Source organism: Natrix helvetica (assembly GCF_964273705.1).
Source record: "Natrix helvetica genome assembly, chromosome: 1".
NCBI classification, from domain to species: Eukaryota; Metazoa; Chordata; class Lepidosauria; order Squamata; family Natricidae; genus Natrix; species Natrix helvetica.
Genome location: NC_138548.1, coordinates 40,952,822 through 40,980,085, shown reverse-complemented (window position 1 = coordinate 40,980,085; position 27,264 = coordinate 40,952,822). Strand labels below are relative to the sequence as shown.

Here is a 27,264-nt window from a genome sequence, read left to right as displayed (position 1 = left end):
CTTACTTAAAGTGTGTATTTATTACATTTTCCTTTTAGGTCTCTCTATTCAAACAAATAAGAACACAAACTGCTGTACCAAGGAACTTGCTTCTTAAAGTGGATAGAGAAAATGTGCAGATGATATAGAAATGGTTGCACCTCCAAATACTGAATTGTAAGAATGTGCATTGATTTTACTCCATTCATTGGTAATAAAGCAACACAGATGTCTTAAGAAATGGGAAAATTGCAAGGCCATCAGCCAAACAAAATCTACCTAATTTGATATTCGGTATACAGTACAGATTTTGGTGATAATTCACAAGAATAAAAAGGTTCATGCTTTTCAGTTTACAAGGATCTTTTACAGGAATCACAATACAATACAACACAATAGCAGACTTGGAAGGGACCTTGGAGGTCTTCTAGTCCAACCCCCTGCCTAGGCAGGAAACCCTATACCGTTCCAGACAAATGGCTATCCAACATCTTCTTAAAGACTTCCAGTGTTGGGGCATTCACAACTTCTGGAGGCAAGCTTTCCACTGATTAATTGTTCTCACTGTCAGGAAACTTCTCCTCAGTTCTAAGTTGCTTCTCTCCTTCATTAGTTTCCACCCATTGCTTCTTGTTCTATCCTCAGGTGCCTTGTAGAATAGTTTGACTCCCTCTTCTTTGTGGCAACCCCTGAGATATTATAACACTGCTATCATGTCTCCCCTAGTCCTTCTTTTCAGTAAACTAGACATACCCAGTTCCTGCAACCGTTCTTCATGTTTTAGGCTCCAATCCCCTAATCACCTTTGTTGCTCTTCTCTGCACGCTTTCTAGAGTCTCCACATCTTTTCTACGTGGCGACCAAAACTGACTGCAGTATTCCAAGTGTGGCCTTACCAAGGCATTAAAAAGTGGTATTAACACTTCACGTGATCTTGATTCTATCCCTCTGTTTATGTAGTCTAGAACTGTGTTGGCTTTTTTGGCAGCTGCTGCACACTGCTGGCTCATATTTAAATGGTTGTCCACTAGGACTCCAAGATCCCTTTCAGAGTTACTACTGTTGAGCAAGGTACCACCTATACTGTACCTGTGCATTTCATTTTTGTTGCCTAAATGTAGTACCTTACTCTTTTCACCGTTGAATTTCATTTTGTTAGATAGTGCCCAACGTTCAAGTTTGTCAAGATCCTTCTGTATCTTAAGCCTGTCTTCTGGAGTGTTGGCTATTTCTGCCAGCTTGGTGTCATCTGCGAATTTGATGAGTTCCCCATTTATTCCGTCATGCAAATCATGGATGAAGATGTTGAAGAGTACTGGGCCCAAAACAGAGCCTTGGGGTATTCCACTGCATACTTCCCTCCATGTAGATGCAGTTCCATTGAGGACTACACGTTGAGTGCGGTTGGTCAGCCAGTTACGAATCCATCTGGTGGTGATGCTGTCCAACCCACATTCTTCTACTTTATCTAGTAGTAGGTTATGGTCTACCTTATCAAATGCCTTACTGAAGTCCAAGTAAACTATATCGATGGCATTCCTCTGGTCCACTAATTTTGTCACTTTGTCAAAGAATACAATAAGATTAGTCTGGCATGATCTGTTTTTGACAAACCCATGTTGGCTTTTGGCTATTACTTTGTTTACTTCTAGGTTTTTGCTAATTCGTTGCTTGATTATCTTTTCCAGAATCTTTCCTGGTATTGAGGTCAGGCTGCTAGGTCTGTTAGTTTCCTGGATCTATTTTTTCCCTTTTTTGAAGATGGGAACCACATCAGCTCTTTTCCAGTCCTCTGGCAGTTCCCCAGTGCTCCAGGATCTCTGAAAGATATAGTTCACTGGTTCTGAGATCTCATCTGCCAGTTCCTTCAGAACCCTGGGGTGTAATCCATCCGGTCCTGGTGATTTGAACTCGTCTAGGGTAGACAGGTGCTCACTTACCACTTTCTTCCCAATTTCAATTTGTGTTCCTAATCTGATTTTTGGGGTGCTGTTTTTGATAGGTTGGACTGTTTTATCCCTTTGTATAAAGACAGATGCAAAAAATGAGTTAAATAGTTCTGCTTTCTCCCTGTTGCTTTTCACCTTCTTGCCACTTCCTCCTAGCAATGGACCAATTGTTTCCTTAACCTTTTTCTTCTTTTTAACATGTTGGAAGAAGCTTTTTTTTTGTTATTTTTTACTTTTGTGGCAAGCCTTTCTTTATTGCGAGCCTTAGCTTTCCTTACTTCATCTTTACAGGCTCGGGCTATTTCCTGATATTCTGCCTTAGTTATGTTTCCCCCTTTCCACTTTTTATACTTAACTTTTTTGTCTTTCAATTTATCAGAGAGTTCTTTATGCAGCCATGCTGGTTTCTTTTGGGAGCTATTATTTTTCTTCTTCATTGATATTGTGCTAGACTGAGCTTTTGTAATCTCATTTTTCAAAATTTCCCAAACTTCTTGAGTTGTTTTCCCCTTGAGGATTCTCATCCATGGAATTCTTCCCAAGCTCTCTCTTAAGTTTATTGAAATTAGCTCTCTTAAAATCCAAGTTTCTAGTTTTACTTTGTTCTACTACTTGTGTTTGCATAATGTTGAATTCCAATATTGCATAGTCACTTGCCCTCAGGGTTACTATGGCTTCAACATTTTTTATCATTTCCTCTCTGTTAGTGAGAATTAAGTCTAATATGGCTGATCCCCTTGTTCCCTTCTCTACTTTTTGGGAAACAAAGTTGTCTGCTAGGTTCGTTAGGAACCTGTTGGATCTTCCACTTGGTGCAGAGTTTGTTTCCCAGTTGATGTCAGGGTAATTAAAATCCCCCATTACTATTGTGGTGTGCTTCCTACATGCCTTAGTTAGCTGACTAGTAAAAAGTTCCTCTACTTCCTCTGCTTGGTTGGGTGGCCTGTAGTATAGACCTATGGCAATGTCATCCCCCCCCCACAACCTTTAATATTGACCCAAATGCATTCAAGATAGTTCTCATCATTGTTGTGCTCTATTTCTGTAGAGATGTGGTTATTTCTAATACATAGTGCAACTCCACCTCTTTTATTTGGTCTATTTCTTTTAAATAATTTAAATCCTTCTAGCTGTATGTTCCATTTGTGGGTTTCATCCCACCAAGTTTCTGTAATGGCAACAATATCGTAACTTTGAAACCCTTAACTAGATTCCATGTACATCTTAACTATCTTATTCAATTCAAAATCCTGTTTTATAAACAGTAAAATTTATTGTGTTACTTACACATTTTTAAGGAATTTGGCATTAGGGAGCCATATTAACATTACAGTATATTGAGGCCACCAGGTTGAACAGCATGCATATTTACTATGTATAACAGTTTGCTATTTACTGTGTAAGCAGCTGATTATAAACTAAGAAGAGACACAGTAGCAAATTTAAAGAACTTTACAGCTTTTGATTTATTTGCATGTGTGCATATGTATGTATTTGTATGCATGTATGCATGTATGCATGTATGTATGAAGATTCTGATAACAAATATATACACGTGTACCATTGGTATTCATGGTGAAATTGTGTTCCACAAGATCTTACAGTTTTATTGTACATCACCAAGGAATTGTCTTTATTGCAAAGTTCTACAAAATGATCGAGTATGATAATTTTCTGTTATTTTTAAGTGGGACTTTTAACAATTGTACTATTGAAGAAAAAGTGAAAAAGAAAATACAAATGCACGAATGTACATTGGATCCATTCTTTCCACCTCTCTCTCCCACTACTGTATCTTCCTCCACTTCCCTCTTCTTTTTCTTTTTCTTTTTCTTTCTCTCTTCTCTCTCTCTCTCTCTCTCTCTCTCTCTATCTATCTATCTATATATATAAGCTGTTGTTGTTATCAAACTTTAGATGTACAATAAGTAATTAGAGAAACTTCCAAGTTATTTCTCCATATATGCAGTATTAATGTGTACCATACCTACTCAAAAGGAAGAGGAAACTGAACTTCAGATAATCTAGACAATCCCACACAAAGAAATAAAAAAAGGAAGTGTTTTACGTTTCCAACTTCTCTATCTAGTCAGCCTAGGATTAACAATTTCAGCTAAAGCAGCCCTGAAGATTATTTATGCCAAATACATAGGTGCATCTGATACCCTTATATATATAGTGTGTGTGTCGAAATCTACAGTTCAGAAAAGTTAAGACGAGGCAAAATGATAACTTCATATTAACAGAATAACCTCGTATAGAAAATGGATTCCACATTTCATATTTTCACATATACACACATGTTTTCCTCTCTCTCCAGCAAAAAGAACCAAAATAATAAATTTAATTCCAAATCTAGCATGAAAATAAGACTGAAGAGAAAAGTGTTGTACTGGGAAAAGAAGAGAATTGATTTTTTGGAAGGGCGGATGGAACAAAACTGGATGGCGAAAAGGCAAGAGTGAACTGGACAGAAAGAAAGAGTCAAGTTCTGTGTTATAAAAAAATTGACCCCCCCCCCAAAAAAAACAGCTTCTCTCGAAGGGTGAGAGTAACCTTCACATTAATTTGTGTCATTTACATTTCCACCCATTCTCTTGTTCCCAAGGGCTTTTCTTTTTGTCACCAAAACTAAACTCAAATCCTAATTCCAATTCCCAGCTGATTGGGGAGTGGCAGTATAAAACCAATTCCCAAATCAATGCATATTAATGTATGGATTTTGCAGAGAGATTTAATGCATAAATGCTCTATTTTCCTGAAGAGTAATTATATTTTTTACTCAAGTGGAAAAAAGTAAGCTGGAATAAAGTAAAATTCTATTATCATACAACCCCAATATATCCTACTATAAAATTATACAACAAATAAACTGGATAGGCAGATTTTTTAAAAAGACAAATAGCCTTTAGAAATGCCGATAAGGCATAGAAATAATGTGAGAAAATATCTATGGAACAGAGAGTCTTCCTGAATTGTAAACATTAAAGTCTCATACAATCTCACTTCTTGTACATTGCTTTGCACAAATATATACATATACAGTATGTTATTTCACAGGATTTACTGCTATAAAAGAAAAATCTCAAGTCATGGGCAGCAGGAGCGTAGAACAATTCTATTGACTTCTTTCAAGTTCAAATCAGGACTGTTGTTCCCAGATTCATCAATACTACTAGAACCATGATGGGGAAGCTATGGCACGCATGCCACAGGTGGCACACAGAGTCATCTCTGTGGGCACGCCAGCCGTCTCCCCAGCCCAGCTCCACCACACATGCCCGTGCGCCTCCCACCAGCCAGCTGGTCTTTGGGTCTCTACCGTGCATGCGTGGGGAGCGGGGAACATGTGGGGGATACACGTGTGCATGCAAGGGGGTCACTGTGCATGCACGGAGGTGCTTGCATTGCATTTTGGGGCCTCACACAGCACCCCTGCGTTGTTTTTGACCTGGAAAGCCTCCTGCACCAACCTAGAAGCAAAAATGTGTGAGGGGGGGTGGGACACATGTGCAGGGGTGGGGCGCAAATTCATTGCATTATGGGTTGCTTGCATGCATGCGTGCTGTCGCGCACACACGCTTTTGGCATGCAGTGACAAAAAGGTTAGCCATCACTGTAGTAGAACATTGATCTAAACATTTTTGGATCAGTAGATATCCCATCTGATTCTTCATAATCTTTCCTAGATTACTTCCTTCTTGTTAAACTGGGATAACGTGGGATGAATGGTCTCACTACTAAATGCATTTGGCAGTTGGCCAAATGACTGTAACCAACATTTGGTCCTTAATGGGCCTATGTTCCCTCGATGAGGGGTATGCAGTGGATATCTCAGGGTTCTGTGCAGGGCCCAATACTTTGACATCTTTGTAAATTAATTGGATGAGATAATAGAAAAAATGCTCATAAAATTTGTCAGTGAAACAAAGCTGGGAGAGAGTGTTAAAACCACAGAAGACAGGCAAAAGATTCAAATTGACCTTGAAAAACTTGAACACTGAACCCCCATCCAAAAATATTCAGTGATGACAAATGTTAAGAGTCTGAACTTATCTTAGCAGTAAGAAAGATCTGGATGTCTCGATAAACTACAGGTTAAGCAATAGGGCACAGTTGCCAAAAGGGCCAATGCACTTTTTGGCTGTGTAAATAGACATATAATGTCAAGATCATGAGAAGTAATAGTACTACGATATGCTGAACTGGTCAGATTGCATCTGGAATGCTGCAGTTCTAATTGCCATAATATGAAAAGAATGCTGAGCAACTGGAGACGATAAAGAAGAAGAACAAATATGGTAAAGAGCACAGAGGCTAAATCCTATGAAGAATTTGGTCTTTTCAGCATAAGGGAAAGAGAGCTAAGGAAAGGCATGACAGCAGTCTACCAATACATGAAAGAATGTCATGGGGCAAAATGTGTGGATTTATTTTCCACAGAATCTGAGGATAAGGAAAAACACACAATGAGTTGTTTTACCAATGAGATCCAAATTGGAAATAAGGAGGAATTTCTTGACTGTAAGAGCTGTTAAGCAGTGGAATAGCCTGCCTCCTGAAGTTTGATGAAGGTACTCCATCACTGGAAGTTTTAAAGAAAAGATTGGATACCTTTTGTCCAGGATGGTATGAGGATTCCTGCACTGAGCCAGGGGTTGGAATTAGAAGTCCTTCAAGGTTCTTTCTAACCTCTATTATTTTATTTAAAAGAAAAACAATGGAATCATTATTGCTGTTGCATCCAAAGCCAAGAATCTATGTATAGGAGATATGACAAGCTATATTTTGAAGATTCCTTTTTATTGAACCATTACACTAGAAATAAACAAAGCAAAATAGAAACAAACATATCCTTTGAGATCTAAACTTCACTGATATCACGGAATAGCACGGAGTAACTAGAGCATTCAGGATGCTTGGAAACAAAGGCAAGAAGAGAATAGTTTCTACTCTGTTAAATTTCTTATTGCTCTTAGGGAATCATTAGGTTTTTTTTGTTAGAAATACTATGTACCATGATTTGGCAAAAGTCAGCAAAAAGTTCAGTATACTTTGACTATTTCCCAGCTAGATATCATTCAAAGAATAAACTGTTCTGTCTTTCAAGCTATCATAAGTATTCTTATGACTGTAAAACACATGAATACTTCACAATTTAAACAGATAGAACCATAATTAGGATAATGAAATGTTTGAAAATACATTGACTGTAACAAAGAATTAAAGTTAGAGATGAAACAGGAAATCCTACTTGATATAAAAATGTTCCAGAGTTGGATTCTTTATTAAGTCAATTTTCTTCCTATCCACATGTTCATTGAAACTAGGTATTTTGTGGAAAAGCAATCTTCTCCAGGAAATAAATTACCATGCTAACCTATAAAGTCCATATATTATCTACAATTAATTTCTGTTTTTTTTGTCAAGTACAGACACAGGGTTTTCTCACATAACCATTAGTTGAATATGAATAATTTAATAATTGAAAGCAGCGCTCTTTATGCCTGTACATAATTAAGGCAAAAAAAGAACATCAAGGTACAATAACATGTGATCTTTATGTACTGATAAATTAACATGCGGTTGTAGAATTAGTAGTCAAATGCCAGCTTCCGTGGGGTCATGAATTCCTTCACCATTTCATCAGTGATCTGCTTTCGCCTTTGCTGGTGTGTCGCAATCAAGGGCTGAAGAGTTTCAATCAACACCTTCTTGAGTTCTCCTGTCAGCAGGGCTCCACTTGTGTAAGCCTGCCAAAGAATGTCACAGTGAAAGGGAATGGTCATATCCAATGATATCTCCTGCTAATCTCCTGAAAGGTACTGTGCGGGCATGGAAAGCACTCTGCCTTTCTTAACTAGGAGTATCATTCCCTCTGAAGGTCTTATACAACATCATAGAAAGGGATACTTTAGGCACAAGATAGTTGATTGGAGGTGCAATTTGATGACTCAGGAGTTCCTTTTAACTCCCTGAATTAATAAGACACGCCAATGCAGTGTTATTAGGACTGGGAAGAAACAGGATCGATTCAACTTTCTGAATGGAAATTGACTGAATGACTTTGGCTAATGATTCTCACAACCAATTAGTGTTTGGGATAAAGAGCTGTGGTGGCTCAGTGGTTAGAATGCAGACCTTCAGGCTACTTCTGCTGACTGCCGGCTGCCTGCAATTTGGCAGTTTGAATCTCACCAGGCTCAAGGTTGACTCAGCCTTCCATCCTTCCGAGGTGGGTAAAATGAGGACCCAGATTGTTGGGGGCAAGAGGCTGACTCTGTAAGCTGCTTAGAGAGGGCTGAAAAGCACTGTGAAGCAGTATAGAAGTTTAAGTACTATTGCTATAAAGCGGGAAAGAGAAGCGCCATGTACACCACCTTGAATGTCTTGGAGACAAGGCACAGTTTAAAAATAAAAAATAACTATCTTTTATTTTAAACAATTATGCTGTATTCAGAGGAAACAATATTGGATTTATATATGAAAAATATAAATTTTATATTTTATGAATGAAATGCTTTAAGAAAAAAAAACACCTTATAGTTTGGCTCAGGAGTCTGGCTCCTTGTGGTACATGATGATAATCTCTGAATATTTTTTTCAAGATGAGCAGAACATTTCAAAAAGAAGATGGCAATTACCTGCTTAATTTGTTCTAATCTGTCATCATCTTCAAGGAAGAAGGTGAGGTACATATAAGACACATCTACATCACAATTACCACCATATTGCCTGTGCTCTTCAACAGTGTCTTTGCCACCAGAGAAAGCATGCTTATTAATCTGGAGCAAAATAGAAGAATATGTATATGTATTAGAAGTGGGGGAAAGCTTGAATATAAAGTAAACTTTATACATAATAAACAGCATTGCGAACTACCCTAAAAATACAAGTTCCAGGTGTAGCTATAAAAGAAGAGACAGACATTGTGATCTCTGGAACTTAAAATATATTATCTACTTAGCTTTCATTAGCCTTGGCTAACATTGTCAAGAGTGTAAAAACTATCATTGAAGAGATATTTGCCTTTATACATCATTGACCAATTTGGCCATTGCGCCCATCTAATAAACAGCATCTTTAGATTTTTCAATATTAACCAACATATTACAGTTAAATCTTATATACAGGTGAAACTCAAAAAATTAGAATATCGTGCAAAAGTTCATTTATTTCAGTAATGCAACTTAAAACGTGAAACTAATATATGAGATAGACTCATTACATGCAAAGCAAGATAGTTCAAGCCGTGATTTGTCATAATTGTGATGATTATGGCTTACAGCTCATGGAAACCCCAAATCCACAATATCAGAAAATTGGAATATTACATGCAATCAATAAAACAAGGATTGTACATAGAACAATATCAGACCTCTGAAATGTATAAGCATGCAAATGTACTCAGTACTTGGTTTGGACCAGGTTTTGGTGCTTTTGGCAGTATGGGCAGGTGCCAAGTCCTGCTGGAAAATGAAGTCAGCATTCCCATAAAGCTTGTCTGTAGAAGGAAGCATGAAGTGCTCCAAAATCTCCTGGTAGACGGCTGCGTTAACCCTGGACTTAATGAAGCACAGTGGACCAACACCAGCAGATGACATGGCTCCCCAAATCAACACAGACTGTGGAAACTTCACACTGGACTTCAAGCATCTTGCAGTGTGTGCCTCTCCATTCTTCCTCCATACTCTGGGTCCTTGGTTTCCAAATGAGATGCAAAAGTTGCTCTCATCAGAAAAGAGGACTTTGGACCACTGAGCAACAGACCAGGTCTGTTTTTCTTTAGCTCAGGTAAGACGCTTCTGACGTTATTTGTTGTTCAGGAGCGGCTTGACAAGAGGAATACATTTGAAGCCCATGTCCAGGATCCGTTTGTGTGTGGTGGCTCTTGATGCACTGACTCCAGCCTCAGTCCACTCCTTATGAAAGTCCCCAACACTTTTGAATGGCCTTTTCCTGATAATCCTCTCCAGGCTGCAGTCATCCTGGCTGCTTGTGCACCTTTTTCTTCCACACCTTCCCCTTCCACATAACTTTCTATTAATGTGCTTTGATTCAGCACTTTGGGAACATCCAACTTCTTTTGCAATTACCTTTTGAGGCTTTCCCTCCCTATGGAGGGTGTCAATGATGGTTTTCTGCACAACTGTCAGGTCAGCAGTCTTTCCCATGATTGTGATTCCTACTGAATCCGACTGAGAGACCATTTAAAGGCTCAGGAACCCTTTGCAGGTGTTATGGCTTAATTAGCTGATTAGAGTGGGACACTTTGAGCCTAGAATATTGCACCTTTTCACAATATTCTAATTTTCTGAGATTGTGGATTTGGAGTTTTCATGAGCTGTAAGCCATAATCATCACAATTATGACAAATCACAACTTGAACTATCTTGCTTTGCGTGTAATGAGTCTATCTCATATATTAGTTTCACCTTTTAAGTTGCATTACCAAACTAAATGAACTTCTAATGATATTCTAATTTTTCGAGTTTCACCTGTAAAGTAGGATATAGTATTCTGATATTGCAAAGTAAAGAAGGCCACATCGATGCAAAAACAAATAAGAGTTTATTAATCAAAACGGAGTTACATTTCCACCCACCATCAATATGTTGGTTAGATACATATTATGGATTTTTCTTTGCATCTTTATGATAATGTTAAAACGATAAAATATAAAATTATGCTAATGATCCAGAAGAAGAATCGAGTGATCAATCTGAAGATTAAACCATTTATTTTGAATATTTTTGTAAATGAGGAAAACATATTCAAATATGGCATCATAAACAAGTGTGGAAAAACCAAAGTATTTTAGATATTACATATCTAAGAATTATGTTTTTTTCTATTAAACCTGTTCTGAGATTCATTTTTGTCGGAATAATCATATCGGTGTTACTTTGCAAAGGGTCTTGTGCAATGTCCTCCAGGGTATGACAATTGCATGTTACGAGAGATATACAAAACATGGTGGATGAGGGAAGCCCACACTCCTTAAAGCCAAGCAGACTGGGATTACCCACCGTGATAACTTGCCTAGCAACTGTCAAATGATTTCATGGAGGCCATGGAGAGACAATCAGCACAGGATCCTTAGTACATTGTGGGCTGTCCCCTGATACCACTAGAGGACATCGCTAGGGCTCGCTGCCTTAGGAGAGTGAGGAAAATCCTCTGGGACGACTCACACTCTGGTTAGCCCTTCTTTATTCTCCTACCATCTGGAATGAGATATAGAAGCATAGGCAGCCGCACAAACAGGCTGAAGAACAGTTTTTATCCGTGGGCTGTCAAGACACCTGAATGAAAAATAACCCTACAACAACATAATATGATTGACTTGTGGGGCGGGTGCGATGTGCGATTGGACTGGGTGTTTGTTAGTAGGATTCACTGGGCTAGGGATTTTTTTCCCTTTCACTGTGAGTTGTATTGTGTTGAGAGTGGGGGTGGTGATGTACAAAGGGAACTTTAGCCAATCTCATTGTACACATGTTCTACTCTGACAATAAAGGTTTGAATTGAAATATTGCTGCTACTTTAGTTTGCAATGTAAAGACACATGATTAGGGTGAAGTATTTAAGGCTCAGTCTGCTTAAGAATATAATTTTCAATATTTGCTGCAACATTCTTTGGGGAACAACTGTAGGGAAAATATAGAGCTGAAATGAATAGTCTGTGAAGGCCAAGCAGCAAGCTGGAATTCAATAGCAGCACAACCTGTGTGCAGCATTGGTCTCTTACCTTTGTTTTGATTTGCTTGGGCGTATCCGTAAGAAAGATGGAGGAGTTCGGATCGCTAGCACTCATTTTTGTTTGTGCTCCCTGCAAAGCTGGGAAGAAGACAGAATGCAGTAATGCTGGCTTGGGAAAGCCAATCCGAGGAGCTACATCTCTTGTCATTCTAAAATAGGGATCCTAAAAACAGGGAGGGGGGGGGGAACCCAGAACAAAAAGCATCACAGCATGAATCTGTTATAGTGTAAGTCAAGAGAGGAAGAGCACTACAAATCATATAAAGTGTTGGAAAACTTTTGTTTCTTAAATTTCCTTAAATTAAATTGTATAAAAAGAATAGAAGCTTGGATTAAAGGCAAGCTGCAACTAGCGATCTGCCGAATGTATATCTAGCTTTCATTTTTTGTAATGGATTTGATGGAAGTTGTTTAAAACATCCCAGGTAGCTTTCTTACCTGATCAATTGCACATGGGATCAAACACTGGATATCCTTCCTATTGTTGAAGATCTTTGGAAATGATGAGCTAAAGGATGGAGCTGCTTGAATAGCAGGAAAACTTATCTTTCCTAGGAAAACACAAAATACTCATTTGTCCAGTAAAACATAATGAAAAATAGAGTAGTTAAATACAGAAATTAGATTTCAATGTTTCAATGCTAGTTAAGAGAGGCCTAAAGCTAAATGACTTATTACAGGTAAAGAATGTATATAAATATATTTCAGAATTAAACATTTAACAGGCAACATACGAGCAAATACATACTTTAAAATCTTAGACAGTAATTTGAAGTATAACAGTTGAAGCTGTTTGGAAAATGTGGTGTTACTTTGTGACAGTGATTTTTACTTGATGTTATGCTCTTGAAACAATTTCAATAACTGAAATATTATTTCCCTTTTCTGTACACAATACTTTTAACTGTCTAAAGATTATCTAAGCAGAAATGACAATCTCCCAGGTTCAAGTACAGGATGGATAAACCTGAAACCATCAAGTTCACAGCTACTCTCACCAGAGGTGGGTTTCTGTTGGTTTCCTCCAGATCAGGCGAACCGGTAGAGGCGGCGGTGGAAGGAAAGTGCGCAAGCGCGCGCACAAGAACACCGGTAGCAAAATAAATTGAAACCCACCACTGACTCTCATCATTAGTAATGGTGTCTGAAGATGTTGCGAGCTGTAGTTCAGCCATGTAGCTGAAATTCTCTATCTATGGTAGATTACAACTATAACAAATGTATATGTCTACAATTACAAAGCAAAGATGCCTCCAGTGAATTTACTTATGACATTTTTATTTCATATACGCCCTCAGAACCCCCTCTAAAAACTAAGGATAATTTCTACATTAATCGTATTTCCAGAAAAATATGGTGAAGCATATAAAGCAAAGTTCATCATCTGTGGGATTCTTCATGGTTAAATAAAATTTGAACCTGCAGTCCCTGTCATTAGTCCAAGATTCAAGCACTGTATTTCATTGTTTTGCTTTTTTGAACCAGAAATTCAGGTAGGTTTTTGTTTTCAATATATGGTATTAGTTAATAGAATTATATTGCAACTCACCTATGCAGTCACTATCTGTAAAACCGAAGATTCCTTTCACTTGGTTGAATGTCACATGCTTTTGAACTTTAATAATATTTTGATAGAAGCCTATGCTTGTCCTGGGAAAAGAGCAGAGAAATCAAAACCTCAACACAGAGAAGACTGTGTTCTTGAGAATGTTCATAGTCAATATTGCAATCAGGTATGAGGAAACATGGATGTTTAATATATTGTATTCAGAAATAAGTTTAAATAAAATTTAAGCTACTTAGTTATCATTTTCATGAAGCATTTCCAAATTATTTTATTATAGATTTCATTTTACTATAAAGGTACTTATAAGCTTATATATATATTTATTATGTTTCATACTGTATTAAAGCTATCATACTTTTTTGTTCTTTTTTTCCCCATCAGATTTGCTAACCAACTGATTTCAACAGTTTTCACCCTCCAAAGCTACTAATGATCACAGGATATTAGCAGAACTGATTCTGCTGTGCTTATCAGGTCAATGCAACCTGGCAAAAGGCACTCCAGGAATAGGGCCAGGTCAGCTCAAAGGGTTTAATATATGACACCTTCTAAGTTTGCAATCCTAGAATGTTAAAACTCTGTAGAAAACCGCAAGATGGGTTTTTCAGAGCCTAGCCAAACAACATATACAGCAAAATTTAAGAACTTTTTTTCTTTGAATAAAATATTGTTTCTTCTAAAGCTGGAAGAATTTCAAGTATTGCTCTAGCTCTATTTAGTCCCTTTAATGCAATAAAACGTAAGAATTACATTCCAACCATGACATTTGAATCTCCTCAAACGATTCATTAGTATAATAAAGAAAAAAGGGTTATCAAACATACTTTTAACGGCAATAACTCAAAACAGAATTGTTCTGTAGAAGAATACTCTTTACAATGGCTTTTATTTCAAAAAGCTTTCTTTAAGCAGTGTTCTTTCTAAAACTGACACATGCCATACTATGTATTAGATTTCCTGAAAGAAAATTGGTTAAAGAAGCAGCAGTGAACTGTGTTAAAGTTTCTGGATAGTTTAACATTACTTCAAAATGATGAATTTTGATCATTCAGTTATCAAAAAATGAGATCCTTACCCCATATAAGAGAAATCAGAAAAGATAAAAGTTTTATTAATGTCAAATCCACAGGCTATTATGTCCTTGATGTTTTCTATAGCGTATTGGTAGGCTTTCTCAATGGTCAGATCTTTCCACAGATATTTCTCATCATCAGTCATTTGTATGACTAATGGAACATTGAATGTTTCTTGTAACCACCTAGTAAGAAACAAAACAAGTTTACACAAAACAAGTTTTTCAAGCTAACTTCTAGTTAAATTATGTGATATGCAAACGACAAGTTAATAACCTTATTTACGATCTCTTATGCAGCCTTTGGACAAATATTTTCTCAGTCAGCAACATTTATTTGAGTATACCTCTTGGTATGTAGATACACACCTGCCTACGAATATGTTAATAATAATGTGGTAACACATATATAGCTATTTTGCAAGAAAAATACATGTATATGATAAATTGTGGAAGTAGTTTATCCTATGACTGATATGTATAACAAGCCATGTTGACATCAAAATGATACATGTATCTTTGTATCACAGTGAAAATGATATGATTACATAATTATTTTATGACATTTGAAGCAAGGACATTAGACATGTTCCTTTAGGTGATGATGCCATGACAAACAAATATTCATTTTCCTGTCCAGTCCTTGGAGATGTTCATGCTTCTTTGGAATGAGAGTACCATCTTCCTGCATAATAGTAGCTTTCAACTTAAAATACAAATAATGTAGTAATGCCAATTAGTTTATTTCTATGAATAATATTGTACATTACGGAAACATTAATTTTCTTCTCATCATATCAATACATTGTACCTTGAGTTCTAATATTGGATTTTATTGTGCTTAATTGTGCATGTATTTCTCCTACAGCAGCAATTATTTTGGACAATTCATGCAATTCCAGTACTTAAGTTTGATATTCGGATTTTGGAATCACCTGTTTCATTTTTTCCTGTAGCATTAGACATAATGCTATGACAGAGACAGATATTTATAAATACTTTGTCCTGCCTGTGTAAAATAACAAACTGCCTGAACAATCTCAGATAAGAATTGTTCCTCTTATCTCCAATCCTTAAATGAAACCTGTTGGTTTCAAACTGAAGCATAATTGAGTACCTGGCTGATTTGTGGAATAAGGCAGTATCTGACAGGAGTGCTCCTCTTGGGCAGCCTTGTGGGAGTCCTTGATTGGATCGCATTATCACTGTATTAACTACCTTTTGGATTAATAGATTTTGAATTCTACAATACTGATATCTTGTAAATCTTTCAAGTACCTCTGGAAATGGAGCACTAGAATAAACTGAAGTATGCAAATATTTTTAATGAGCCTTGGTGGCATATTGGTTAGAGTGCAGTACTGCAACTTCTTCTGCTGACTGCCAGCTGCCTGAAATTTTGCAATTCAAATCTGACTGGGTAAAGGTTGACTCAGCCTCTCATCCTTCAGAGGTGGGTAAAATGAGGACTCAAATTGTTGGTGGCAATATGCTGACTCTGTAAATTGCTTAGAGAGGCCACACCCACCCCAGCTCCATGAAGGGGAGAAACATCATGAAATGTCACATGATGCCAATGTGATGCGGCGAGTTTGACACCCGTGGGCTATACCCTTGTTCTGCGGTCAGTGTCATAGCTATTTTGTTAACAGTCAGGACCAGAGGTGGTATTCAGCAGGTTCTGAACAGTTCTGGAGAACTGGTAATGGAAGTTTTGAGTAGTTTGGAGAACTGGTAAATATCAACTCTAACTGGCGCTGCCCCCATCTATTCTCTGTCTCCCACGTGTCAGATGATCAGGAGGAAATGGGGATTTTGCAGTATCCTTTCCCTGGAATGCGGTAGGAATGGAGATTTTACAGTATCCTTCCCTGGCCACACCCAACAAGTCATGTCCACCAAGCCACGCCCACAGAACTGGTAGTAAAGAATTTGAATCCACCACTGGTCAGGACATCATGTCTAGCTTAGTCCTTGAAGTTTTATGCATTTTTACACAAAAGAAATCCCAGTTTCAAAACATATAATTTCCATTTGTGTGCATAAGATAGCCCTTATCCAGCAGAATCAATTCAGAAATAAAGAGTACACAGGATGCCCAGGTATTTGTAACGATTATTTTTATCCAGACTTTTAATTTTATTTCCATAGACTATCTTGATTGTCTTCATTTTCACTATTTTCCTCCATTGATGGTAAAAGTGACACATTTATCCAATTCAAACTCCATTGGCTGTATATATGGACAGTGTTGAGCAATTATTTATTTGAATGTGTTGTGATATTAGTATTACTATACTTTATTCATTAAACATGAAACTCAGTCAACTGAATATTCAAAAATGCACCAGAAATACCATTGACTGGTGCTAAGGTTGAAACGGTTTGCTTCCAGTGTCCTAGGTATCAACCAAGTACCTTCTTAAAATATAAGATGTTCCAAGTAGCACAGTTTTTTGCAGTTCCGATGGTGTTATTGCAGGAAGCTGCAATTTGTGGATGTATCATTTTGTTGATGTAAAATTCTTGGACATGGGGCCAAGTGCCCCGATGACAATGAGTATCACTGTTACATGTTTCATCCATTATTGGGTAGTTTCGATAGCCAGGTCGTGGTATTTCGTGATTTTTTTCCCAGTTCTTTTTCTTTGACTCTGGCATCTCCTGGTACCGCGATGTCAATAAATTGTATGTTTCGTCCCTCTACAACCGTGATATCTGGCGTGTTGTGTCCCAAATGACGATCCTATTTGAAAGTCCCACAAGATCTTCACCCTCTCATTTTCGGTAACTTCTTCAGCTTTGTGCTCTCATGACTTTTTAGATACAGGTAAGTCATACTTTTTACATAATGACCAGTGGTTTAATTTAGCAACTCAGTCGTGTCTAGCTTTGTAATCAGTTTGTGCAATTTTGCTGCATTCACAAATTAAATGTGAAACATCAACTTTGTGGTTGCAAAGTCGGCAATTTGGATTGTCAGTGGATTTTTGTATCTTCGCTTTCATGGCATTAGTTTGTAGTGCTTGTTCTTGAGCAGCGAGCATTAAACCTTCTGTTTCTTTCTTGATGGTTCCCATCTTAAGCGATGTCCATGTCAAGTTGTCATCACATTTCGTTCAATATTTTTCAAGTGCTGTCCATGCAAAGCTTTGGTTTTCCATCTATTTAATCTGTCATCCTGCTGTTTTTCCTTATATTCTACCTTTGTTTCTGTTATTTTTATACTGTTCTGTGTTTTCACAGCCTGTAGCAATTTTTCTGTACTTTAGTTCACATAATCATTCAAACTTTGTTTTTCTTCTTCTACAGTTTGATGGATTTGCAATCGCCCTCTGCCCCCTATTTTTCTTGGCAGGTACAACCTGTCGATGCCACTTCATGGATGTAACGTTTGCTCGTTTTCCGGTCCACGTTTTCCAGTTCAGCTAAAGTCCAGTTGATGATTCCAGCTGAGTAGCGTATCACTGGAACTGCCCATGTATTAATGGCTTTAATTATGTTTCCAGCATTCAGCTTTGATTTTAATATTTTGCTTACCCTCCTTATGTATCTCTTTTGTGTTGACTCGTTGACTTTTCCATTCAAGATGTTATCTGCTTCCAATATACCTAGGTATTTGTAACTGTCATCCTTTGCTAATGCTTTCACTATGCTTCCATTTTCCAGTTCTATTCTTTCTATTTTTTCCACTTTTCCTCGCTGCATGGATAATATGCTGACTCTGTAAACTACTTAGAGAGGCCTGTAAAGTGGTACATAAGTTTAAGTGCTATAGTTATTGCAATTAATGAGCAGAAACATGTATGCATGCATGTATGTATATATACAATGTTCTCTGCTCATTAAAAATATTTGCATCCAATCTGGGGTGATTTCCCTTTCCCATAAAACCTTATATAAAAAACCATAAAAAACCTTATATACAGCACAGTTCAGGAGAATATACTAAAGTTCAAGCGTTGTTTCCAGAAGAGACTGCAACAAAGAAATGATACTTCTCTAAACATTTCTGTATATTGATCTCAAACTCTATGTCCTAATTTCAAATCTCAGCAATTAGCTTATGCAAACATATACCACTAAAATTAATTGCTTTTAAAATAAGAAACCATTTAATAATAATAACCAAAATATCTTATCAGAATTACTTACTTTGTAAACATAAATGGGATAAGGTGGCCAACATGCATTGTCTCAGATGAAGGACCTCTGCCTGTATAAAGGTAAAATGGCTTCTTCTGTTCATAGGCATCAAGAATTTGGTTCATATCTCTGGAAGAAAGTAAGGAAACATTGTATGCTTTTAAAGGAAACACCCACTCATATAAAGATAAATGAGAGCAGCATGAACAGATTTCAGTGATTATTTTGTATTTTAAAAAATACTATGCCATAATTTATATCATGCGACAAGATTCTAGTTTTGAAATACAAGGAATGTAGGACCACCATTTAATAATAATAATAATAATAATAATAATAATAATAATAATAATAATAATAATAATAATAATAATAATAATAATAATAAATAATATTTATTTCTTAGCCGCACCCTCTCCCAAAGGACTCGGGGCGGCGTACAATAAAACATTGGAAATAAATATATAGACAAACATACATATAACAAAACATATACCAAGACATATACAATACATATACATATACATATACAAGGAGGAGGTGAGCTGATGAATAAAAACACTTAAAAACACAATATTTAAAACCCCTAAATAATTAGATACAATTAAAATACCCCAAATAAAAAACGCGTCAGGAGCGATATAGTGGGATCAAAGTTGAGCCAGGCCAGCTACTTGAAATAGGTGGGTCTTGAGCTTTACACGAAAGGAGCGGAGGAGCATTTCATGCTCCAAGTTTTAGTTTTCTTTCATAGGGATGCTTGTAGAATAGTACTCAATATATTGATGAATGAAAGAGACATTTAGAAAGGATATTTTGTTTAATCCAAATAAGCTAGTGATAAAGCACACTTACCTATGAGAAAAGAAAATACCTCGCCGTAGAAAATGATGTGGTTTTTGACCCGTAATTCTCTCTATTCTATTGATGAGGTCTTTATCAATTTTGCTACTGCCAAATCGAACTGAAAACAATAGAAATAGAGACGGAATTATATACATGATGGTGAATACATTAATGAATAAAGCCCCATTCCTCAGAAAATAAATGGGAAAATAGTTGAAATGATTTGAAAAGGTTGTACTACATGTAAATGATGAACACATAAGAGAACTACACTTGATCTCAAAGGAAAGGTCAAAAAGGGATGATCGGTCTCCTGAAATTGGTCTTGACTTGAAAATTAACTGTACAATAAATATTTGCTGACAGAACATGTCTAATTATGTAATTACGTAGATTTCAAGATAACTCCTTCAATCTATATTACCTTCATAATTCAATAAAACTTTCATCCTGTCTGAATATACAGCATATCCTAAGATTTATGCTGTAAAATCTACTGAATACACTGCATATTTTGCTTTTTAAAGGTTCAGTTAAACTCTATAGCAGCTCTCTTATTTGATGTCCTTAAATAGTAACATAAAAATGGGCTATTAATGTTACTTATCCCTCATTCCAGTGACATTGTTACATCTCATGGTTTTTGGAATCTAAAACAATAATCGTGATTTTAAAAATTTGTGAACTGAAAAAACATCCTTACACTGCTGCCCAATAAAAGTAGGCAAATTAAAAAGGAAAGAAAACTTAATAAGGCTTCTCTGGAAATCTTGAATACCAAAGAAGCATAGTAGTTGAATAAGATCAAGGGTCAATGAATTCTAACATCTTAACCATGACACTTTCATGAAAGCCCACCAGCAGAACATGAAGTTAGTGGCCCATCTGGCAACCGGGAAAGATAATATTTTATGAAAAGTGCTATTTGAAAACGAATAACCATTTTTTTTATAACTTCAAGGCTGTGGCAAAAATAGGTCAGTGCCTAAAGAGCATCCTTAGATAGTCTTTGCAAATGTGCTGTATTTCAAAAAACATCCCCCCCACCAATCCCATTGTATTCCATTTTCTAATTAATTTAATCTTAATTTATATTAATATTCAACATGTCAATGTTTTTAATATTCTGTGCTTTCACTTTTAGAATGTTGTAAGCCACTCAGGGGACGCGGTGGCTCAGTGGCTAAGGCGCTGAGCTTGTTGATCAGAAAGGTAAGCAGTTTGGCAGTTCAGTTACGCGCTGCGTAACAGAGTGAGCTCCCATTACTTGTCCCAGCTTCTGCCAACCTAGCAGTTTGAAAGCATGTAAAAATGCAAGTAGAAAAACAGGAACCACCTTTGGTGGGAAGGTAACAGCGTTCTGTGCGCCTTCGGTGTTCTGTGTGCCTCCGTGGCCACATGACCACGGAGACGTCTTTGGACAGCCCTGGCTCTTCGGCTTTGAAACAGAGATGAGCACTGGCCCCTAGAGTCGGGAACGACTAGCACATATGTGCAAGGGGAACCTTTACATTTACCTTTTAAGCCACTCAGAGACACTTGACATGGACAGCATATAAATGTAATAAATAAATAAACAAACCAACATGTTTTTAAGGTAATAGAATCCCACCCACCTATAAGTTTATCATAATCTACTCCTTTTGCATTGGATGTCTGCACTGTCCAGGGGTCCACAAAATCATCCTCGTCAACGTTGTCTGGACTGTTACTGACTGGAGCGAAATCTGTTGGAGGAGAATCTGCTTTATATTCTTGACCTGTAGCTGTTTTATAGGTTACTTTTAATGACAGCAACAACTTAACTGCAGCATCAATTTCATCCTGGGAATAAAATAATAAAATATCATACATAACAGCATTCAAATAAATTAAGTTTATAGACACTTAACCTAGCAACTATATACATATATGCATATTCAATGTTCTCAATATCTACCATGCATAGAAATTACAGTGTGAAGACAAAAATCTGCATGGGAATGAAACAGCTGGTTCTGGAAAAAAAAGGCAAAAGCAAATTCTCAAAACCACAATGACAGCCAAACAATCTGCTTGTGTAATGTTGAGCACGTCATTCAAGGCCTCTATTGCACTTTTTCCACTTGCAAAACAGGTAAAAATATTTATCTATTTCATATGGGTGCAGGGGAACCAAAAAGGAAAGGTTATTATAAGTATTCCATTTAAGAGTTTGGTGAGCTTATTCCAACTAGAACCAAATTGCTTGCTTATCAGGTCCTTCTTCAAAATCCAAGTGTTTTAACAGAATTCTTTATTTATATAATTTATATGGCTGCCTGTCTCACAATACGATACCTAACTCACCATATGGCTTGGGATAGTGCACAAAGATTAAAAATCCAACAGGGAAAAACATTAGTCCAGGATGGTGAATGAATCATTCTAATCCTAAAATCACCTCAGTAACAAAACTTGCCTAACCTCCAGGCCTGAAAGTCTGGGGAAACAGAGCACAACTCACAAAAGGCTAACAGGATCAGGGCCATCCAGATCTCTTGGGGGGATACTGTTCCACAAGGTAGGCTGTGCTACAGAGAAGACGTGATTTCTAGATCCAATAAGTTGACATTGTTTAATAGAGGTCACCGGAGCATGTTCTTTTTGCTATATCCAGAGAGGTGACCCAAAACAGTGGGGAAAAGGCAGCCCTGCATTTGATTTAGGCTTAGCTCGTATCAAGAACAGCTGCTTTTGTAATCACCCAAAAAGAAAAACTTGCCCTTGAGACTCTGCTTGTCTCTGTTTATCATATCTGTAGAGTCCTTGGTGTTCTTTGAGTTTGATTGCTCAGAGAGCACAAAGGACTCCACCGTTCAACCCAAAGGTGTATGCAGATATGTGTATCAGAGGAGGTATTCAGCAGGTTCCGACCAGTTCTGGAGAACCGGTAGCATTTTGAGTAGTATGGAGAACTGGTAAATATCACCTCTAACTGGCGCCGCCCCCATCTATTCTCTGCCTCCCAAGATACTCGGGAGGAAATGGGGATTTTGCAATATCCTTTCCCTGGAGTGGGGAGGGAATGGAGATTTTACAGTATTCCTCCCTTGCCACACCCACCAAGCCACGCCCACAGTAGTAAAAATTTTTGAATCTCACCACTTGTGTGTATATATGTATGGATATATCTACACACGCACACACAGAGTGGCGGATTAAGGCTCACTGGTGCCCTAAGCACTGACAAATCTTGGTGCCCCACTCCTTTGTACATACTGTACAAATTTTCATTGGCTTTTTTTGTTTCTCAACTTTGTGGTGCCCCCTTGGACCTGGTGCCCTAAGCACGTGCTTAGTCTGCTTAATGGTTAATACACCGTTGCGAGCACGCGCAATGGAGCATCATATCTGACATGTTATAGTTGGCGCACAACCTGCAGAGTCCTGAGCCGAACTTTCCTTTAGGTAGAGTAAGTGAAAGTTGGAGGTAGAGTGAGCAAAATAGCTTTCTGCCAGCTACTTAATGAAAAATTTCATTTCTTTCTCCAAATTCCTGATAATATCTAGTCTAAGATTTTTTTAAGCTGGACTTTACAGAACTGTAGGGTTATACAAAAACCTGAATGGGTTTCCATGAAACTAAGGTAGAAAAATAAATCCCTGCATGCGACTGAGGGGATATGGGGTTGTCCCCTCCTTTTAGTCTCTGGTAAGACTAAAAACACAAACTTTCCATTTATTAACTTTCCGTAAAGGACTATGGTATTCCCCCCTTCACAAAATCCTTGAATTCACTCAGCCTTCTTCTCCTACCACACTCCCAAAGTGGAACTCATTGATTATGGAGATGTTTACGGATATTAATATATATCCAACTGCTTCAACCTTGGAAGATTTCGTATGCTACAATGGGCAAAAGTCCAAAGGGCAAGTAGCAGTTTTCTAAGCAGCTAGTTCGCACCTTAAGTTGTACAAGGTAAGACTGTATCCATCTTAGAAGAGATAATACATTGGTTATATCTCTCACAGATTCTGTTAAAACTATTTTGTCTAGGTTGGAATGGATTTGACTGATTTTATCCACAGAATGTAATGCAGAACATTTACTATGAAGGTCCAATTTTTAAATTAAATCTACAGTAAAGATTTAGCAATTGAAATAGGCTGTAGACAGATACTAAGTAAAGAAAACAACAAAAAATTATTTACACATTGCATTGCCACTGAATAAATCCTATGATGAATTCGAAATTTGTTCTTGCTCATTTTGTCATTTTTACTAGTAGTTACTTGCTGGAGAATAAGAAAAAGGTCTGAGGGACTCAGGGGACAATCACGTAAGTCTGTTTGTGACCATTTCTTCCAAGTATTATTTGTGAGTAGATGAGATGAACAAGCCAAGAAAAGAGCAAAGGCTGAATCAGAGAAAATTTCTACTAATCCAGTGAAAGCCTTTCAAGGAGCACTTTTGCTTACAGAACAAATGCTCTAGATCTAATACTATATTTTATCAGAAAACTTAAAATTCAATTCTGGTGGCTGAATGACAGAACATCCCCTCCCCAATCCAATTCAATACTCATATTTTGTAGTAACACAGTTTTATTACAAGACAATTATTAAAATATTTATATAGGTGGATTCCACAGAATGAATGAATGAATGAATGAATGAACACATACATTAAAAAAGTATTGGTTTACCTTTGGTGCTTTTATGGATTTCAGTGATCTGACGTTTTCTCCTTGTGCAGCTATTTGTTCAAACAGTTCAAGAGGCTTAAGAGAGCAAAAGCTTCCATTTGGAATATCTGCCATTTTAAGGAATGTGGAAAGTCTTGTATTTTTAATTCAAAGTGTGTCTTATAATGTTTTATCCAGAAAATTCAAAACAGCAATTTTGGAGAATTCTATAAGAAAAATAAATATTAGTATGTATGTATGTATGCATGTATGCATGTATGCATGTATGTTTCTGTCTGTCTGTCTGTCTGTCTGTCTGTCTATCATCTATCTATCTATCTATCATCTATCATCTATCATCTATCATCTATCTATCATCTATCTATCTATCTATCTATCTATCTATCATCTATCATCTATCTATCTATCTATCTATCTATCATCTATCTATCTATCTATCTATCTATCTATCTATCTATCTATCTATCTATCTATCTATCTATCATCTCTCTCTCTCTCTATCATCTCTCTATCATCTCTCTATCATCTATAAATCTATGAATTACATAAGGATACAAGTAGCCCTTGACTTATGATCACAATTGGGACTGAAACTTTCATTGCTAAGTAAGGCAATTAAGTAAGTCATGCCAGATTTTATGATCTTTTTTGCTACAGCTCTTAAGTGAATCACTGAGGATAAGTGAAACTGGCTTCTGCCACTGACTTTGTTTGTTGAGTGGGAAGGTCACAAATGCTGATAACATGTCCTTGAAACACTACAACAATCCATGCTGGTTACTAAGCCCTGAATTTTGATCATGTGATTGTGGAAGCATTGAAATAATCATAAGTGCAAGGACTGGTTGTTTATTACTGTTTTCAGCTGTGTTGTAGCTTTAAATAGTTGGCAAAAATGGGTTATAAGTCAAGAGCAATTTGTAGTTATTGGAAAGATGAGTACACAATTACTAGTAAATGTATTTCATTTAAATAATGATACTGTTACAATATAGACAATTGCACTGTAATCAATGTCAAGAAGCAATTACATTAAAAAAAACATGTTTGTCAGCTAGGATAGATATTTCATAGCCTTTCTTGCCTGGCCTTCATCTGAAGTAGACAATCCTATTTCAGACATCATTTGACATTCACAGCCTATCATATTCAAAATTAATTGCGGTTGTCTGAGCCACATATACTTGAGCGCAAACTAGCGGGGTCAATGGTCAGGAATAATGGAATCTGAAGATGAAGGTTCATTCTCCAAGCTTGTGGATTGCTTTCTGAATGTTTGGTTACCAGGCTAGGTAACATCTTCAGCAGAATTTAGGGAACGTTACCTAGACTGGTAATGAAATGTTCAGAAACAAATCCACAAGCTTGGAGAACAAACCTCCACCCTCATCCTACACCTAAGCTACAAATATTCACCACTATTGCATAATGGAATCTATTCTCCAATAATACCCGGAGAGCAACAGATTTTCTATTTCTGATGAAATATATTTAGAATGAAGTGGGAAACACCATTACTTTTAACTTATTTATTTTTGTTAATTCTGTATCTAAGCAAAATCAAAGTGTCTGTCTATTGATCAAATGGCATCCGCGGGTACAAGATATTAATCCTGTCCCCTGTATCTGCATCATTTGTTCCTGAACTATCAGCTCCAGTGAAGATGTTGGGCCACATAGGAAAAAGAAAGAAAGAAGAAAACTGATGTGATATGGCATTTAATCCATTTTTACTATTTCATTGTATTTCTCACCATACATCTTATGATTATATTTAAACTACAATTGCACAATCAACTATTTCCCTACTTTAATAGGAATAATTTTTTCTATAATGCTATTTAGCTATTTTTGGGCTTTGGCACATTATATAATTGCCTTTCCTTCAACTCAATGGGTATATTTCTTGAAAAGTATACTAATTTAACGTGTTATGGCTTTGGTACAGTATTATTGTACTAAACAATTCAATTGTTGTATCAATCCAATATTGTTATTTGGATTTGAGGACCAGTTCTCCAAGCTCTGACCATCAGGGCATACATACATCATGCTCACATGGCCCCAATTACAATTCCAAACCATTAGTTTACAGGTAATTGTATTGCATTGTATTATTGTATTAAGCCACTAGCTGAGTCTTTAGATTAGAGAGTTCCATCCTGTCAATTTACTTCCACAAACCTGGGCTGAAAATAATCTGCTCTAAAAAGAGCAGCTTCCCACATTCTCTTTCTGCACCTGGACAGCACCAGTGTCTAACAGCATAGAAACACAGCACAGGAACACATCTTTTAAAAAGGAGAACAAGGAACCAAATCCTACCCTGATATGAAAATCACATCTGCAATTTTCTCATTAGACAAGGTTAGGCAAGGGTTCGGTTTCAGTTTCAGCTGAATCTGCAATATGGGTGGAACAGTCGCTGTGGCATCTTTTACAGGGCCATTGTATGCATTTCAACGAAAAAGCTTGAAAAGTCCTTTAAATATTGATATCTTAATTATCAACCTCCTGGTCAGGGTGGCCTAGTAGTCACACAAGGGCTAAATTTTCAGGAGAGCAAAAAGATACATACAACGCCTATCACCGAACACAGAAAGTCAGGCAGAAGAAGCAGCAGTTTTTTTCTTTCCAACCCTAGATTCAGTTTTTCTTTCTCTCCTACGGAAATCTCTTTTCCTCTTCTCCAAATATTTTATTTATTTCTGTATATTTATTTATTTATTTAGTTTGACACTCATGTACAAGACAACAGGAATAAGAATAAACATGAATAAGAACACAGGAAATGCGTACAAATAAATGGGGACAGTAAGACAGGAACGTTAGGCACGCTGGTGCGGTTATACACGCCCCTTAAAGACCTCTTAGGAATGGGGTTTTTTCCTCCTCCGATCCCCCTTTCTTTCCCCCCGATCTAGCTTTCTTTTCAAGATAGCTAGATCTTCCCTTTCTTTTCCTCCGATCCCCAGCCGACTTTTCAAGATAACTAGAGGCGTTCCCGCTCTGCCTCCTTTTACCTCCCCTTTCTCCCTGACTTTTGCCTTACCTGTCCGCGGAATCCCCCACTTCTTTCAGCGGCTCTCCAGTAGGAGCAACCCCATTGCATCAGCTACAGCACAGCCCGTGCGACGCCGATCGTCTTCCGATCAGGAAAGGCGTCCCTAGGCCGGAACTGAGGACAACGAGGAGAGAAACCGACAGCGCTTCGCCCTGCGAGCGCACTGCGGGAAGGTCCGCCAGAGAGGCCAAACTCTCGTTAAAATAAAAAAT

General features: G+C 37.2%; 1 protein-coding gene across 2 annotated transcripts; it reads right to left on the bottom strand.

Annotated features, from left to right (window-relative positions):
• Nucleotides 1-3,497: 3,497 nt before the first annotated feature.
• Nucleotides 3,498-27,199, bottom strand: WARS1 (tryptophanyl-tRNA synthetase 1). 2 transcript variants are annotated; one of them, XM_081938932.1, is made up of 11 exons: nt 27,041-27,199; nt 23,989-24,194; nt 20,938-21,145; nt 19,331-19,439; nt 18,485-18,604; nt 14,333-14,515; nt 13,240-13,340; nt 12,129-12,241; nt 11,680-11,853; nt 8,573-8,713; nt 3,498-7,681 (listed from the first exon to the last, which is right to left on the bottom strand). In XM_081938932.1, the coding sequence occupies exons 2-11, from the start codon at nt 24,100-24,102 to the stop codon at nt 7,523-7,525; spliced, it is 1,422 nt and encodes a 473-aa protein (XP_081795058.1). In that variant the 5' UTR covers nt 24,103-24,194; nt 27,041-27,199; the 3' UTR covers nt 3,498-7,522. The 2 variants fall into 2 exon arrangements, with proteins under 2 accessions (XP_081795058.1, XP_081795057.1); XM_081938931.1 differs by lacking the exon at nt 27,041-27,199 and adding an exon at nt 26,314-26,523.
• Nucleotides 27,200-27,264: the final 65 nt, after the last annotated feature.